The sequence below is a fragment of the Dromiciops gliroides genome, chromosome 1 (assembly GCF_019393635.1).
Source record: "Dromiciops gliroides isolate mDroGli1 chromosome 1, mDroGli1.pri, whole genome shotgun sequence".
In the NCBI taxonomy this organism is placed as follows: domain Eukaryota; kingdom Metazoa; phylum Chordata; class Mammalia; order Microbiotheria; family Microbiotheriidae; genus Dromiciops; species Dromiciops gliroides.
In genome coordinates this window covers 527,278,305-527,296,692 of record NC_057861.1, presented here as the reverse complement: position 1 = coordinate 527,296,692, position 18,388 = coordinate 527,278,305, and the positions used below count along the sequence as shown (strand labels likewise).

Genomic DNA, 18,388 nt, shown 5'->3' with positions numbered 1-18,388 from the left:
TGAAACCATAAGAAGTTGCTATATGGCAGAGTAATTAGCAGGGGAAATTAAATAGCATAAAGTTCATCCATATGCAGACCGAAAAACTCACCAATGAGTCTCAGAGAATAGTGAGTGGTTGTTGACATCAGAAAGGAGAACACAGTGCTGCCTCAGCTCAACTCTGCATTGCTATGTGACCTCGGGTGAATCACTTTACTGCTATAGCCCCACAGGTTCCCAAGCACATTCCCACAATTTCCTAATGGCAGAGATGCGGTGGGATTGAACAAGATGATATCTGCTGACTGGGTGAGGTCTGTGGAAGGTGATTTATAAGTAAAAGGCATATTCAATTAGTAAGACAGGTCTTTACCAGCTGCTCCCTCAATCATGACCCAGGGGTTACAAAAATGCCACTTGTGGTCTTAACATGCTTAGCCCCCTGGTATATTTTCAGAATGCTTTTGTCTCAGGAAATACCCCCATATTGATTTTTGGCTTCCCTTTTCCTTATACCCAAATCCAACCACCTCCCAAATGTTCTCATTTTGTCATTAATAACAATTTCTATTTCTATGTACTGTGTGGTTTGCAATATATCTCTTGAATTTGCCCTTGTTAGTTTATTCCTCTGGTCAGTTTTAATCTCCCATAGCCTTCAACATGGAAACTGCAAGAGCATCTTAAACAGGTTTTGGTGACTCCCCTCCAATCAATTCTGCACACGACTGCCAGACTAAATGTTCCTCAACTACTGCTTTTGGCATGTCCCTCTTCAGTGACTTCCTATGATGTTCACAGCATTAAATTCAAATATCCATCTGGCTTATAATGTCCTTTATAATATGGCCTTATTCTATATCCAGTTTCTCAACACTTCTGAACATGAACAGGTGGTTCTCAACCCCAGTCTGTTCACTGATTCCACACATTCCATCCTCACTCTTTCTTCATGTCTTGTTTATACTAGTTCCAGTGGCATTGTGGTCCAGTGGAAAGTACACCAGCTTTTGAGTTAAGACAACATTCATTCAGACTTTGTTACTTACTACTTGCTGTGGGATCTCAGGCAAGCCACTTAACTCCCCTGGGGTTGAACTTCCTCATCTGTAAAGTTGGGGTCTGCCAGACAGCCTATAAGGTGCCTCCGTCAATGTTAAGTCTGAATCTATGAACCAAGATCTCATCATCTGAAATGTACTTTCTCCTGCCCTTTACCTACCTAAAAGCCTGCCTTTTAAGCTTTCTGATTAGTATAACCCATTTCTCCTTCTCTTCTTCTGAATGACTGCATTTATAGGAAATAACAGATAGTTTACTACTTAATTTTTTCAATTTCTTTATGAAAGGTTAATTTTGCAAGCTCCTTAAGACCAGGGCATGTGCGCTCGCACACACACACACACACACACACACATCTTATATAAGTCCACAACTCTGTAAAGTAGGTATAACAGGTATCATTATTTCTGTTTTATAGTTTCCTAGCAGAGTAGTAAGTACTGATACTCGATATTTACTACAGGCTGGCTGGAGCTTGAATGGAACCTAGAGTATGCTACTTCAACCAATCAATCTTGTTAAGAGTCCACAATGTTACAAATGAGAAAATCTAAGAGCACAATGAGAAAAACACAGGTTGAACCACCCCAAGTAATTTGAAATGCCTAAACAAAATGTCCATTGATTATAAAAATGAAGACAATTCCCTATTAGAAAGTTCTTATGGGGGCAGCTAGGTGGTGCAGTGGATAAAGTTCTGGCCCTGGATTCAGGAGGACCTGAGTTTAAATTCAACCTCAGACACTTGACACTTACTAGCTGTGTGACCCTGGGCAAGTCACTTAACCCTCATTGCCCTGCAAAAAACCAAACCAAACCAAACCAAAAGTTCTTATCTAAGTCACAGGTTCAAGTCCAATAACTCTATTTGTTTTGTCACTGAACAAAAATTTCCCTTAATTTGCCAGGGGGGATGAATGGCAGACAACTCAGAATGAAGGTTTTATGGCTTAAGTTTGTTATGGTCATAATATATTGGATTCTAGCTTGCTGTGCTAGTCACTCATCTGCCAATTTAGAAGCTGTAAAACTGATGAAACCCTTCATTTTTTATTTTATCAGTGGGGAGAATAATACTTAATGTTAAAACAATCAAATTGCAAACACATATATTTTATGAGTTAATCTCAAGACAAATCAGAAGACCTAAACTATGCTGAGGTTCTACTCTATTACATGTTACTAAATTCAATGAAACAAAAAATCTTTTTGCTACCAGGCTTTTATAATCACTCCATAAAAATTACTAAGCATCTACTATTTGCCAGGCACTGTGCTAAACCCTGGGGATACAAAAAGAGACAAAGATAATCCCTGTCTTCAAAAAGTTTATAATCTTAACGGAGGAAACAATATGCACATAAATATAAACAAACAAGCTGTATACAGGAAAAATAGGAAATAATTAACAGGGGGAAGAGACTAGAAAAGGATGGGAAAGGCTTCCTGTAAAAGATGATTTTAGTTGGTATTTAAAGGAAGCTAGAAGTCAGTAGACAGAGTTGAGGAAGGAGAGCATTCTGGATGAGGGGGACAGCAGGCAGAATTTGCAGTCAGAAAGTCAAATTTGCAGTCAGTGTCAAGTAAAGAGTAAGATTGTTGCCAAGAAAACCCTATGGACGGTATTGTCTCTAGGGTCATGAGGAGTCGGGGCACGACTGAACAACCATAATAACAAAAAGGGAAGAAGATTTAAGAAGCCAGGAAAGGTAAGAGGGAACTAGGTTATGTGGGGCTTTGAATGCCAAACAGAATCTTTTGTATTTGCTCTTGGAGGACATAGGGAAACACTAGTTTATTAAGTACGGGGCGGGGTGGGGCCTGCAGCAATGAGGGTAGTGACATGGGCAAATCTGTGCCTCCCCCCTCCACCCCCCCAAAACAGAACAGGATTTATTAACAAGAACAAACTTAAAGACACAAGCAAGATCAGTAGAATTAAGGGAAAGGAAAGGAAATGGGGGAAGGGAAATGATACAACCTGAATAACACCACTGCCCAGGAATCAGCTGAGAACACATGGCTGGGTCCTATTGCCTTCCAGCTTCAAGCTAGAATCTGTGCCTTTTTTAAAAAGCAGGGCAATGAGGGTTAAGTGACTTATCCAGGGTCACACAGCTAGTAAGTGTCAAGTGTTTGAAGCAGTATTTGAACTCCGGTCCTCCTGAATCCAGGGCCGGTGCTTTATCCACTGTGCCATCTAGCTGCCCCCCCAGATCTGTACCTTACAAAAATCCCTTTGGTGGCTGAATGGAGAATGGATTGGAGTGGGAAAGACCCACTAGCAAGCTACTAGCATGAGGTGGTGAGAACCTGCACTACAATGGAGGCAGTGTCAGAGGAGGGATGTTGCTACAGTGAAGTTGACAGGCTCTGACAGCATACTGGATACCTGGCTGGGGTAGAGAGTGAGGAGACATGGGTGACTCCTAAGTTGCAAGCCTAAGGGACTGGGAGGATCGTGTTGCCCTCTACAGTAATAGGGGAGGTGCTGGGGATGCAGTAGGGTGGCCCCATTTCAGACATGTTTGGTTTAAGATGTCTACTGGACACCCAACTCGAGATGTATGAAAAGCAGTTGGAAATGTGAGATTAGAGGTAGTAAAGAGGCTGTGACAAGGTAGATTTGAGAATCATCTGGCATAGAGAAGTTAATGAAATCCATGGGAGTTGATGAGGTCACCAATCAGGATGGAGGAAGGAGAGAAAAGGGCCCAGGACAGAACCCTGAGGGACACCTACAGTTAGGGGGTGTGGTCTGGATAAGGACCCAGCAAAGCAAAGAAGGAGCAGTGAGATAGGTGGGAGGAAAACCAGGAGAGAGTGGTGTCTCAAAAACCCAGCGAGATGACGGCATCAAAGAGGAGAGAGTGATCAACAGTGTTGAAGGCTGCTGAGAGGGCAAGGAGAATGAGGACTGAGAAAAAGTCACTGGATCTGGATTTCACACACACACACACACACACACAAATGTATTCCATATACATTTCTGACAACAACAAAAAAGCAAAACTACTTCCTCTTGTAGGGAGGAGTCTTTAACGTCTTTTTTTTTTTTAAAGGTCAGGATTTGTGATTTTACCAGTGTGGATGAACTTCCAGTGCAGGACTCCTCCTACCAATGTACAGTCATTTATTTGTAGTGTATAGTCTTAGTTGCCTGGGACACTGAGAAACTAAGTGACTCTAGAATTCTCTCCCCCAGAGCAGGTCAGTACCTTCTCTGTAACTTATAGTCATTCAGGCACCTGAGCAGCCTGAAGTGGCCCAATGTAACTGGGAAATATTTAACAAAATAAATGAAAATACAGAAAAATATGGATAGCATTACATTTTAAAGCTAGTCACTATGTGCCCTGCAGGCACACACCCCTCTGTATGGGTCAGAGGCCTCATTTCTAGTTGAGTGTGACAGCGTTGGCCCAGACCAGAGAGAGGTGAAGGGACGGGCCCAGTCACATGGCCAGAATGTGTCAGATGTCTTTCCGAGTCCAAGGAAGGCTAATACCATCCTATACATCACCTTCTTCTCAAATTAATAAATCACATTTTTAAAAGCCCCATTTGTATTTATTTTGGGGGGAGAGACAAATTAATCCTTGGTGAATGAATCAATATAGAGATAACCGTAAAAACACTTCTCTGCATTTGTAGTTGATTATGCTGCTCTCTAAACAACAACCACACAACACCGCACCGCACCGCACCGCACCGCACCGCACCACCTCTCTCTGGAAGCAGGTTTCCTCATGGGAAAAATAAAGATTAGACTAGAGGTCCTTCTCCTCTGGCCTCTGCCTGAATGTTCTAGACTTAAATGACTGGCAGAATTTAGAGCAGGGGTTCTCTGTATCATGAACTCAATTCTCAGAGTGTTTTAAGTGCACAAAATAAAATACATAGGATGACAAGGGAAATCAATTATACAGAAATGATAATAATTATATTGAAGTAATTACATCAATAAGTAATCGGTATAATTGCTCCTTTCCAAGTTCCCATTCACAGAATCCCAAATTAAAAATCTCTGGTTTAAACAATGACAACAACAACAAAAGCACAAAACAAAAGAAAACAAACAAACAATCCAGCAACTGCAGGGAAAAGAGACAATTCTTTATCCCTCTTCTTAGAAACCCAAGCTGGACTGAGTGGAAACAACTCCTATTTGTATAGTGCTTTGAAGTTTATAAAGTAAATAAACAATAACCCTGAGAGGTAGGAAAGAAAAGTATTATTATTATTTTCACTTTGGAGGTGTGGAAATGGAGGCTATGAGAGCTTAAGTGAACTGCCCATGGTTACATGACAAGTGTCTAAACCAAGGGCTTAGTGTCTGAGTAATGACAAAACTTTAAAGTTTCCAATGAGCATTAAAGAAGGGTTGGGTAGTCCACAAGTCACCTCAGGAACAACATGGCAGCTTAGTATATTCACACCAGTCAACAAGTCAGTCAACAAGCACTTATTAAGTATTTGCTATACAGGAGGCACTGTGTTAAATAAATACTGGGGATACAAAGAATGGCAAAACCTCGGTCACTGCTCTAAAGGATCTTACATTTTTAATTTGGGGTGGTGGTGGTGGTGGTGGAGAATAGACAGGGTCAAATGGGAGGCAGAGATGAGGAAGAAGAGTATTTCAGGCATGAGAGACAGCTCAGACAAAAAGGCCCAGAGAAAAGGGAGATGGAGGGTCATCTGTGAGAAACAAACAAGGAGGTAAGTATAGCCAGACTGTAGAGTGCATAGAGGGGAACAAAGTAAACGAAGTGTGGAAAGATAAGAAAGGGACTGCTTGTGAAGGGCTTTAAACACCAAACAAAGGATTTTCTATTTTTTCCTGGAGGGATCAGGGAGTCACTAGAATTCAATGAGTGGAGGAGGCAATGCGGTGATATCTACCCCTTAGAAAAAAACACTTTGGATATCCCCCAAAAGAGAAAAAAACCTATTTGTACACAAATATTTATAGCAGCTCTTTTTTATGGTGGCTAAGAATTGGAAATCAAAGGAATGCCCATCAATTGGGGAATGGCTAAACAAACTGTGGTATATGATGGTGATGGAATATTATTGTGCTATAAGAAATGACAAGGAGGATGACTTCAGAAAGGCCTAGAAAGACATGTATGAAATGATGTATTGTGAAGTGAGCAGAACCAAGAGAACATTGTACACAGAGACAGCAATATTGTTTGATGAAGAACTGTGAATGACTTGACTATTCTCAACAATACAATGATCCAAGACAATCCCAAAGAACTATTGATGAAACACACTATCCATCTCCAAAGAAAGAACTGATATTGATTGAACACAGACTGAAGCGTGCTATTTTTCACTTTCTTTCATTTTTTTTTCTTTTAATCAAGTTTTCTTGTACGAAATGACTAATATGTTTGTTTATTTATGCAAAACGCGACTTCATGAGGTGTAGGTATATTTTTGTTGGAATTTGTTTGGAAATAGAAAAATCTCCAATGGTTTCAGCAGGGAGAATATTCTATTCCTTCGGCTTGAGAATTGAGTAGTCTTGTTATGTGTTTTTATGAGTGCTGCTCTACCCTGGAGGCCGGTACAGCATTGGTAGATGAAATAGCCAGAGGCAGTAAACTCTGGAGGTATTTGGACTCTTTAGCTGAAAGAAACCCTATAAAGTCAGTTATTACTATACCATATGGGTTAGTAATTGGATTGATAGTCACTTAGATTCTGAGGAAACAGAACAGAGGCATATTTAGCTAGAAAATACATTTTTTTTTTCCTCCCATTTCCACCACTGCCCCAAACCTTCTAAATGGTGGGCTCATTGTTAAATATAATATTCTCGGGCTGATGTAAGGACAACCAAGTATTTGTGGAATACCTCTGAACAGTAATACCTTAAAGTGTCTCTTAAGGACAATCTTTATCAGCAGTTCATGGGTCTTTAAGAAACTAAATGAAGTATTTTTAAATCCCATATTAGAAAACAGAGCATTATGATACAATTTTATCAACAGAAAAATTTTCCTTCCCAACCAATGTTTTTTTTTCCCCCAGTGAGGCAATTGGGGTTAAGTGACTTGCCCAGGGTCACACAGCTAGTAAGTGTTAAGTGTCTGAGGCCGGATTTGAACTCAGGTACTCCTGACTCCAGGGCCGGTGCTCTATCCACTGCACCACCTAGCTGCCCCCGAACCAATTTTTTTTAGGGGGGGGGGGCGGGGCAATGGGGGTTAAGTGACTTGCCCAAGGTCACACAGCTAGTAAGTGTCAAGTGTCTGAGGCCGGATTTGAACTCAGGTACTCCTGAATCCAGGGCCAGTGCTTTATCCACTGTGCCACCTAGCCGCCCCCCAACCAATGTTTTAATAAGGAGAATTACATGTTTTGAAGGCGCTTTTACTTCTCAGCACTTTTCTTATTTACTTAGAATTTTATTTTCCCCCAAATTCCATGTAAAAACAAATTTTAACATAGAATTTAAAAACTTTGTGTTCCAAATTCTCTTCCTCTCTCCCTCCCCACTCTCCTTAAGAACTCAAGCAATTCAATATGCTATACATGTGTAGTCAAGCAAAACATTTCCACATTATTCAGGTTGTGGGAAAAAAAAAGACAAAAAAACCCTTTAGAAACTAACAAAAAAAATATACTTCAATCTGTATTCAGATACCATCAGTTCTTTCTCTGAAGAGGGACTGCATTTTTCCTAAGTCCTTCAGAATTGGCTTGGATCACTTTATTGCTGAAAATAACTTATTCACAGAAGATCATCTCACAATTTTGCTGTTATTTTGTATACAGTACATTTCACTTTGCATCAGCTCATGTAAGTCTTTCCAGGTTTTTCTGATAGCATCCTACTCATTTCTCTCTCTCTTTCTTTTTTTTTGGGTTGGGGCAATGAGGGTTAAATGACTTGCCCAGGGTTACATAGCTAGTAAGCGTCAAGTATCTGAGGCTGGATTTGAACTCAGGTCCTCCTGAATCCAGGGCTGGTGCTTTATCCACTGTGCCACCTAGCTGCCCCATATCATTTCTTATAGCACAATAGTGTTACGTCATAATCTCATCTCACAATTTGTTCAGTCATTCCCCAATTGATATGCATATCCCCAGTTTCGAATTCAACATTTTTAAAAATCTTTTTTTGGATACCAACTTAGTAGTGGTATTACTAGGTCAAAGAGTATGCATGGTTTTCTAGCCCTTTGGCCATAGTTCCAAACTGCTCTACAGAATGTTTGAATCAGTTTACAACTTTACCAAGAGTGTATTAATGTCTCATTTTCCCCATATCCCCTACAACATTTGCCATTATTATCCTCTGCTGTCCTATTATCCAATTCAATAGGTATGAGATAGTACCCAGAATTTTTTTTTCCATATAGCTATAGGTGGCTTTGATTCTTTCATCTGAAAACTTCATGTCTTTTGATCATCTATCAACTGGGGGATGGTCTAAAATTCTCTAAAATCAGTATTTACTAGATTAGTTATTTGCTGTTGGCCCCCTAACATGTTTACCTGGCTTGTGTTTTTCTTTTCTACATTATCCCTTCTCTTCCCTCTTCATTCCCATGGCAGCATCATGAATGGCACTACTTAACTCCAATGACACTGTCTTCTCAAACTTCCAACCTCTAGGTCTCCAAAAGCTCATTTCCTGACAAGCTCATAGTGACTTTCCAATAGGAACTAATAAACAGTTTGTGACTTTAGTTTCCCCAAACCACTGGGAGCGGTTTGCTTCCAGAACCACCATATGCTCTATACAGTTTAGCCAAAATGTGTGATAAAACCACGCTAGCATGTCCATACTGCATAGTTGGAAGTCTTGTTTTTACTTTCTGGCTGTTTTGTCCTATTATATAGCAGATTTGCTTTAAAACTGAATATTGATTAGAGTGGGTCTAGAGGAAAGTAAACTAAGTATCGGGTACTATTAATAGCTGAAAATGAAAGGGCTACGTGCTGGATTCTCTCATATGGTTGTGATTAAAAAAATAAAATCCCACCAGTTTAAAACTTGACAGAAAGAAAACTGACACATAAAGAAGTTAAGCAAGACTCGCCTAAAGTTACCAGGCAAGTGAGATGAAGATGAGACCCTAACTTAATGAATCAAAACTCAACTATTTAGTCATGCTACTTCATCTAGACAGCTGGGCAGAAAGGCTAAAGCAATGTTTTGTTGTGTTAAAGTCTCCAAAGTAAGGCAGCTGATAATGAACTTGGCAGATGGTTTTATTTTTTAAAAATCACATCCCATCCAAATGGTTTTTAGTGGTTTTTGTGAAGGATACTTTAATGCCTGAAGCAAGTCCCACTAACTCAATTCTTAGTGTAGTCACTGAGATCAATTCTGCTGCTTCTTTCTATCCTCTGTGCAGGCCATCAAATGGGCCACTTAGGACTTCCACTGCGGGGCAACTCATGAAGTTTTTGAAATGGTATTATTCCAGGTTGGTGGTTATTTATGTTCTAGGAGAGAGAAAAAATGGGTCCATAGAAAATGTATGTTGCTAAAGGCACTAAGTGTATAAAAATATAAAGCTCTTAAGACTATCCAGAGGATGGAATAAAACATCCATTTTATTCAGAAATCAAAGGAAATTAAACTGTTAGCACAGGGCCCAGAGGTATCAATGCTAGCCATTTTTTCCTGTATTTTGTTACCTGATATTTTGTTGGCTTAAGGGTTTCATTCTTTTAAAAAGTTTTCATACCAAAAAAGTGATAGCAAAAGACAATTTTGTACCCTAGGCTTTGGAGAGAATTGATAGATTATGAACATAGTCAAAGTCAAATAGTCTCACTCTCAGTCTCTGTCTCTGTCACACACACACACATAATTTAAGAATCACTGCATCAAACCATCAAATATTTAGAATTTTAAAAGACCCAGAATCATAGATTTAGGACTTGGAAAGAAACCGAGACCATTTTGTCTACCATCCTTCCCCTCTGGTGAGTCAGTGAAGGTCTGAAGCAGGTTCTTCAGAGTCCGGGGCCCAGCACTCTGTACACACTATACTTGTCTCTAGATAGTTTATAATTTTTATAGTAGCATCAGTGTCAGAAGGGCAAAGAAAACATTTTGTGATTAAAAATTTATGGTCAGATTTTTAAAAACTTCTTGCGAATATTTTAAATTTGTACCACTAAAGGAATATGGATCTGGAGATGATCAAACACTCTTTTGCAACTATATCCAAAGTCAGGCTATTACTACTACTAAGTACAAAATATCAGAAAGAATCCTATTGAAAAGGACTAAGTTATTAGCATTTTATACTATGTTGTGTTTTTTCTTTTCAGACAGGAACAAAAAGAGTCAGTCAGCATTAAGGACTGAAACAAAGTACAAACATTGTCTCAGTAGGAAAGAGCTTCCATTTCTCTGGGGCAATTTCAAAAAGACACTATTGTAAGTCAAACCACATGAACTACTTGGAAACTGCCACTGGTTAAATTAGCCTAAAAGAAAATTAAGCTTGACATAAAGATAGAAGTTATATAAAACTACCAAAAGGGGGAAAAAACAAAAGCAAAGAACAAAACAAAGTCAACTGTTTTTGCAAATGATTGCAGGGGGCACTGATCAATGTGTCCCAGATACAAAAACAAGGAATTGCTAAGATAGTTTAACAAATACCACCTAATACATATATATTTTCATAATAACCTCAAAGTATTTGAAACGGATTCAAAACTGATCTCCCATCTCCTGGTCTCTTCCTTATTTCAATTGACTCTGCTCACCATCACTGACAGGTTCCTACTATTTAAACAAAGTTTTCATCATGTCTTTCCCTGCTCAAAAATCTTTGACACCATGCTTCAGTTGCCTTCTCATCTGAACGTCTCTCTGCATGCCTGTCCCATTCTCTGACTGGTAAGTTCCTATGATCTCACCAATGGAGATTCCTTTTTGGGGCCTAGGCCAGCCATTATTCGTTCCCATAGTGACTCTCCAGACTTCACCATCATGTCCTGCTTAGTTACCTTCTTCCTTCCATTCCCTTTTCACTTCCTGAACTACGAGTCCTGCTTCTAGCCCAACCCTTACAACTAGCATCATCTATGTTGTATTGTATTTTTATTTTATTTATTTTTGTTAACCATTTCCCAGTTACATTTTAATCTGGTTCAGGCAGTTTTAGGCCTCAATTTTGACACCTGTGACCTAAGAGATCAAATATAAAAATCTTCTGTTTAACATTCAAAGTCCTTTATAACCTAGCCGCAACTCCTCACCTTTCTAGACCTTATACTTTATTCTCTGCCAGGCCACATACTCTCCCATCTAGTGGCACTGGCCGCCTGGCTGTTTCAAGAACAAGACAACCCATCTCACAGCTCCAGGCATTTTCTCTGGCTATTCCCCATGCCTGAAGTGCTCTCACTTTTCCCTGCTGCCTAGTGGCTTCACTGGCTGCAAGTCCCCAATAAAATCCTATCTTCTACAGGAAGCCTTTCCCAATCCTTCTTAATTCTTCTTAATTATAGTGACTTCTCTCCATTATTTCTTATTTATCCTTTATATAGCTTGTTTGTAAACATTTGTTTCCTTTTTGTCTCTCCTATCAGATTGTGAGCTTCTTGAGGGCAGGGACTGTCTTTTTCCTCTTTTTTGTATTCCCATGGCTTGGCAACCCTAGCACTCAGCAGTTAATAAATATTTGTTTACTGAATGACATTCCAGTGAAGCTTATTTGTTCAACAAACATCAAGATTCTATTATTTTGATATAGGACCAATCAGGAGATACAAAATTTAGATAAGACAGTCTTGCTCTTTGGGGACTTTAATCACAATATATAATACTACAGATTAATATCTACATAATAGCATAAATAAAGATGGAATACTATGCCCATTAAGAGGTGAGGATCACAAAGGAAGGTCATTACTTGAAATGTGTCCCACAGATGTGGGGCTGGGTCCTTTTCTCTTCTCCCTGTATAGTGTTTCGCTTGGTGATCTCATCCAGTTCCCATGGATTCAATGATCATCTTTATGCTGAAGATTTTCAAATCTGTTTATCCAGACCTAATTTCTTGACTGACATCTAGTCTTGCATTTCCAATTGCCAGTTAGATATCTCAAACCGGATGTCCCATAGACTTCTGAAATTTGACCTAAAATTGAACTCATTATTTCTTCCCCCCAACCAACCCTAAATCCTTTTCCCTTCCAAACTTCCCTAACACTGTCCAGGGTAGAGGTGTGAAACTCCCAGAGGAACCAAAGTAATATAATTGGAGAAATATTTATCAAAATAAATGAAAGTATAATATAATTATATGTAATGTTAATTTGAGGTTTTCTAAGTCAATATGCAGTTGCAGTGATCCATTTCTATTTGAGCTTGATACGACTGGTTCAGGGCATTACCATCTTCCAAGTCATCCAAGCTCTATTCTATGATTTCCCCCCTCCCCCCACAAAAGATATGATACCAAGGTCTTTCACTTTTACCTTGGTAACATCTTTTGTATATCCCCTTTTCTCCTCTGAAACTGCAACTACGCTAGTGGAGGCTTACCTTCATCACCTTATGCCTTAGATTAACTATTGCAACAGTCTGGTGTTTGGTTTTCTTGCCATAAGTTTTCTCCCACTCCAGTCAAACCTCCACTCAGCTGTCAAAGGAATGTTCCTTAAGTGCAGCTTTGACAACATTACTCCCACTCCCCTACTCAATAAACTCCATTGGCTTCCTCTCACCCAAAGGATCAATTTTTTTTTTTTTTTAAAGATCAAATTGAAAATCCTCTGGCCTTCTTAACCTGCCTTTTAAGCTCCCTCAACCCTCACTTCAGTTTTTTTTGCACTTTACATGGGATGTATTACTGATGTCTTATGTTGCAAATGTAGTGACTAATTTATCAAAAGGTATTTTTATGCATATGAGCCAAGTACTTATAGTACTATATCTATTCATCCTATAGTATTAAGAATAATACAAGGAGGGGGCAGCTAGGTGGCACAGTGGATAGAGCACTGGCCCTGGATTTGGGAGGACCTGAGTTCAAATCCAGCCTCAGACACTTGGCACTTACTAGCTGTGTGACTCTGGGCAAGTCACTTAACCCTCATTGCCTGCAAAAAACAAACCCAAAAACCAAAACACACAAAGAAGAATACAAGGAGAGGATTCTGGGAAGATGGATGAATGGGTCAGAAAACTTTTGGCTCTCCAAATTTCCTCCACAAAAAAGACAAAACATCACCTCAGTGCAGCAAAAGGGGCAAAGCAGATGTCCTTCCTCCTAAGAGAATCTGAGGAGCCGCAGGAAAGACCTAGCCATGGCTTAGGAGTAAAGAGGAGAGAGCCCAAGTTGGGCCCTGGGGACAGACTTCTGAAAAGAATTGCTAAAAACAAATAAATAAATAATAAAAATGAGTGAGCAAAGGAGAAATAACCCAACCATAGAGAGTTACCATGGGGACAGAGAAGATCTGAGTTAAAATTCAAATGAAGATGATGGAGCTAAAAAAGCCACTTCTTTTTCAATGAGAAACATCAAATAGTCCCAAGCACAAAAAGAGTTCTTAGAAGAATTTTAAAAAGACTTTAAAAAAAAAATAAGAGACACTGAGGAAAAATTGGGGTGGGGGGAAATAAAAGCAATCCAAGAAAATTATGAAAAGTCAACCAACTTGAAATAGAGAACCAAAAAGTTAAGGAAGAAAATAATCCCTTAAAAACTTGGAATCCAGCATGGGGAAGATAATGTCATTCTATGACAACCAGCAATCATAAAACAAAACCAAAAGAATGAAAAAATAGAAGAGAAAGTGAAACATCTCATCAGAAAAACAACTGATCTCAAGAGAAAATATCCAGTGGAAACAATATAAGAATAGGACTACCTGAAAATTACGATAAAAAAAGAATATACAACATTGCAAGAAATTATGAAGGAAAATTGTCCTGAAGTCCTAGAACAAGAAGGCAAAGGAGAAATAGGAAAAAAAAATCCACTGATCACCACCAGAAAGAGATTCCTGGAGGAAAACCTACAAAGTTCCCAGGTTAAGGAGAAAATATTGGAAGCAAAAAGAAAAAAAAACAATTTAAATATTATGGAGCACAAAATAGAAAAAAAAATACATGTAAATACACATTCATAATGTGACAGCTAAGAGGCCAGTACACAGAACTCTCTGGAGTGGAGTCAGGAAGACTTATTGTCTTGAGTTCAAATATGGCCTCAGGCACTTATAAATTGTGACCCTGGGCAAGTCGCTTAACCCTGTTTGCTTCAGCTTCCTCATCCATAAAATGAGCTGGGGAAGGGAATGGTAAATTACTCTAGTATCTCTGCCAAGAAAATCCCAAATGGAGTCACGAAGAGTCAAATATGAGAGAAACAACTTAACAACAAAATATATAATATAGATTATTACCAGATCAACATCTGGCATTTCCTACAGAGATGAAACGTCTAGAGAAACTTAAGAGTTTCTTCTAAGTATTAGTAGTTTAGAAATACACTTGTCTATGTAGAATTACTAGCTGTTGATCTGGTGTATTGTAAAGCTATTACTTAGAGTTACACAGAAACTCACAGTTTCATCTAAGTGTTAGAACGGAGCCAAAGACAGACTCTGTTCCTATTTCCACTACATGCAGAGACAAGCCAATTCATAATCTGGACTATTTAGGGAAATAGTTAGACTGTGAATATTCTGATACCCTGAGAAGAAAGGCTTATTAATACCTTATATATGAAAAGAATGAAACATTATTTCTAGTTAAACGAATTATCCTTTGGAGCATTTTAAAAAAATCAACTCCCATAATATGCACATATATGTATTTATAAATTATATACCTGGACTACTGTACCATGTTGCATATATTAAAAATGAATATGAAATAAAGAATATTTGAAAGAGGAGTTTTGGGGAATGTGGAAGGCTGCTGGGAATCCATCCTTTCCTGGTGAAAACAGTTTAAGTCTCAGGAAGGTGCCAAGTCAGCAACACTCTCCCTCTATAAACTGACCTCTCAAAATACTAATCTTCCTCTTGTCTGCCCTTAACCTTTTAGGGTTACTATCAAGTTGATCTCCTACTGAAAAAAAGGCCGTAGGCAGAATCCTCTTTTCAGACTACTTACAAGAAATAGAATACACTCAATTTAAACATTCAATTTGTAATATAAAAAGCTAAGTTCACAGATTTAGAGGGTGAAGAGACCTTAGAAGTCATTTCATCCAACCCTCTCTTTTTATAGAAGAGGAAACTAAGCCTAAAGAGGTAAAAGATTTGTCCAAAGGCTCACAGCTAATAAATAAGTGGTAGAGGAAGGATTCAAAGCCAGATCCAAATCCTTACTCTTTCTACTACTGCACATTCTACCACCATGTACTGCATGGGAGTTTCTGATGTGTCTACCATTCTTCTCCTAAATTTAACAAACTTCACATTGTTAGAGAATTCCTGTGCTTATTTTTATGTAATATTTTATAGAAATATTTTTTATTATACTCCATTTCTTTTTTTTTAAGGGCAAAAACTGTGCACTGGCTAACAAAGTTATTTTTGCAATATTACTATCAAGGTGCCAAAGTTATAAATATGAAAAGAACAAATACACATAACTCTTCTCCCCCAAATTCTACAGCTACCTAACTGTTTAAAAATTGCAAATTATTTTTATAGGATCCCAAAGTAATAAGGAAGTAAATTTTTACCAAATCCGTGGGGACAACAACCTAGTAAGGTGGATTTCTGAAGGAAACCACAAAGACAGAAAAAAAAGGCCCAAAATACTATCCCATCTTTCATTCACCATTCATTCGTTCATATCAATTCCAAACACACATGATTTGATGAAGTTCATGCAGCACATCCACTGAATTATATCCAGGTATAAGAAATAAGAAAAGAACCATACATGAACACTGAAGCACTCTCTTAAAATTGCTGTTTATATTTAGTTTAAAAATATTTACAGAATACCAAGTAGATAAAGATAGAACTTTCATTTGCACACTAAAGTAAAGGGGCTATTTTCTCTCCTCTTACCTTCCTACCTTGAGGGCTTAGGGGTTTTGTTTTTTGGGTTTTTTTGCGGGGCAATGGGGGTTAAGTGACTTGCCCAGGGTCACACAGCTAGTAAGTGTCAAGTGTCTGAGGCCACATTTGAACTCAGGTCCTCCTGAATCCAGGGCCAGTGCTTTATCCACTGTGCCACCTAGCTGCCCTGAGGGCTTAGGTTTTAAACATTTGGATCAGCCTTCATAAAATGATCTCTCTCAGAAATATTCTGTCCTACTGTTGAGGTGAAGGGAGAAAAAAAAAAAAACACACCATGTTTTTAAAAGCACTTGACTGAGATTTCATTCTCTTGTTTTAGCTGACTAGCCCTCAGGTCCCTGTTTTGGCACAAGGAGACTTCTGGAGACTACCTTCTTAGTTCTAAATGCTTGAAAAGTAATCCCATCTTTAGGCCAATTACATTGAGTAATAACAAGTACAAGGTTTTCTAAGGTTATGAACTACATACAAATAGACCAGTCTCTTCTCCCTCTATGAAAGCTCTTCTCTTCTGGTAGAACTCCAGCCTAAGCTGACTGAACTTTCAAAGCCTACTATCCCTCTAGCTGCCTTTCTATTTGGTCCCCTAGATGGGGTAGCAGCATGATATGGTGAATAGAATGGTGGACTTGGAATCAGGAAGACCTGGGTTCAAATCCCTTCTCAGACACTTATTTGCTTGGCAACCCTTTAATAAATGACTATCTTAAGACTAGAGCAATTAATTAAGAGTAATTGGTTGTTGGAAGGGCTGAGAAAAGACAGCAACCTCTGAGGAAGTTATTCAAACTCTCTAAGCCTGAGCAAGTTATTTAAACTCTCTAAGCCTCAGTTTCCTGATTTATAAAATGAGAGGGTTAGATGACTTATCAGGTCTTTTCCAACTTTATATCGGCAATCCTAACAATCCTAGATCTTATGAGTCTATCCTTGATTCAGGCTGAGCTAGACTTCTGTTTTTGTTTTTGTTTTTTGGCGGGGCAATGGGGGTTAAGTGACTTGCCCAGGGTCATGCAGCTAGGAAGTGTCAAGTGTCTGAGGCTGGATTTGAACTCAGGTACTCCTGAATCCAGGGCCGGTGCTTTACCCACTGCGCCACCTAGCTGCTCCCTGAGCTAGACTCCTAAGCTAACTCTGCAATCTCAGGAGTGGGTGTATCCTATTTGCCTCCTAGAGAAATAGAAATCATTCTTTTTCTGAGCCCTTTGGCCTGCAGACACTTTCCTGATGGCTTAGTTATTAACCCATTAGCAACTGAGTCTTTTAAAAAAAATTATTTTTATTGATATCTTTTCCCTTTACATCATCTCAATTTCTGAAATTCTTCCTCTATCCAGACAACCATTTTTTTTTTTTGTAAAACAGATTTAAGGAGAAAATAAGTTGAGCAAAAAACAATGAACAAATCTACCATGTTCAAGAGAGTATTGCAAAAGGCCACATTAATAGTTATATACTTCTGCAAAGAAGGGAAGTATATTTTTTCAACTCTTTTCCAGGGTCCAAGTTTAGTTATTATGTCATTATGTGTTTTGTTTTTTGTTCATTCCACTTACAATGTTGTAGTTATTGTATATACTTACTGTGTTCTTTGTTCAGCTTATTTCAGATTTCTTCAGTTCATACTGTTCTCCCTATGCTCCTCTAAATTCTTTATTATTCATCGTTTCTTTATGATACAATAATATTCCAATACCCTTATGTGCCACAATTTGTATATACATTCTTCAGAGTCAGTGTGGTAGAGGGGAGAGTGCCAGTTATGGAGTGAAAGTACTTGAGTTAAAATCCTGCTGTTGACACTTACAACCTTTGTGACCTTGGGCAAGTCACTTAGCTCACTGGGCTTCAGTTTTCTCGTGTGTAAAATAAAGGGCTTAGTTTGACAGACTTGAGAACTGATCGACAGAATGACCAACTATAATTCCAGAGGAGTGATGAAGCTTGCTGCCAAACTCCTGATAGAGAGATTATGGCCTCAAGATGCAGAATCAGACATATATTTTCAGACACAGTGTGGGAATTTATTTTGGTTGACTATAACTATTTGTTATAAGGGCTTTCTTTTTCTTTTTTCCCCACTGATGGGTGGAACACAGGAAAGGTAAGTAAAAAAGGACAGTAGTAAGAGATAGAAGAGCAAAAAAAAAAGAAAGAAAAAAAGAAAGAAAAGAAAGAAAGAAAAAAGGGAGTTGTTGAAGAATCTTTATTTTTTTTTTTAATGCAGAGAACAGAAGGGGCAGAAAGAAGCACACGCAAGCAGACCAGCTTTGAAAGCTACAGGTTGAACTTAATATAT

General features: G+C 38.6%; 1 protein-coding gene across 3 annotated transcripts in view; it reads right to left on the bottom strand.

The window, feature by feature from the left end:
• Positions 1 to 18,388, bottom strand: part of SMURF1 (SMAD specific E3 ubiquitin protein ligase 1) — a 115,537-nt gene that overhangs the window by 51,051 nt on the left and 46,098 nt on the right. The window contains exon 1 of one of the 3 annotated variants that reach the window (XM_043970238.1): positions 92 to 219. The exons of the other annotated variants lie outside the window; for them this stretch is intronic. Within the exon in view, the coding sequence (XP_043826173.1) occupies positions 92 to 128 (37 nt within the window). The 5' untranslated portion in view covers positions 129 to 219. Of the gene's footprint in view, positions 1 to 91; positions 220 to 18,388 lie in introns of those variants that run through there. 3 annotated transcript variants of the gene reach the window in all.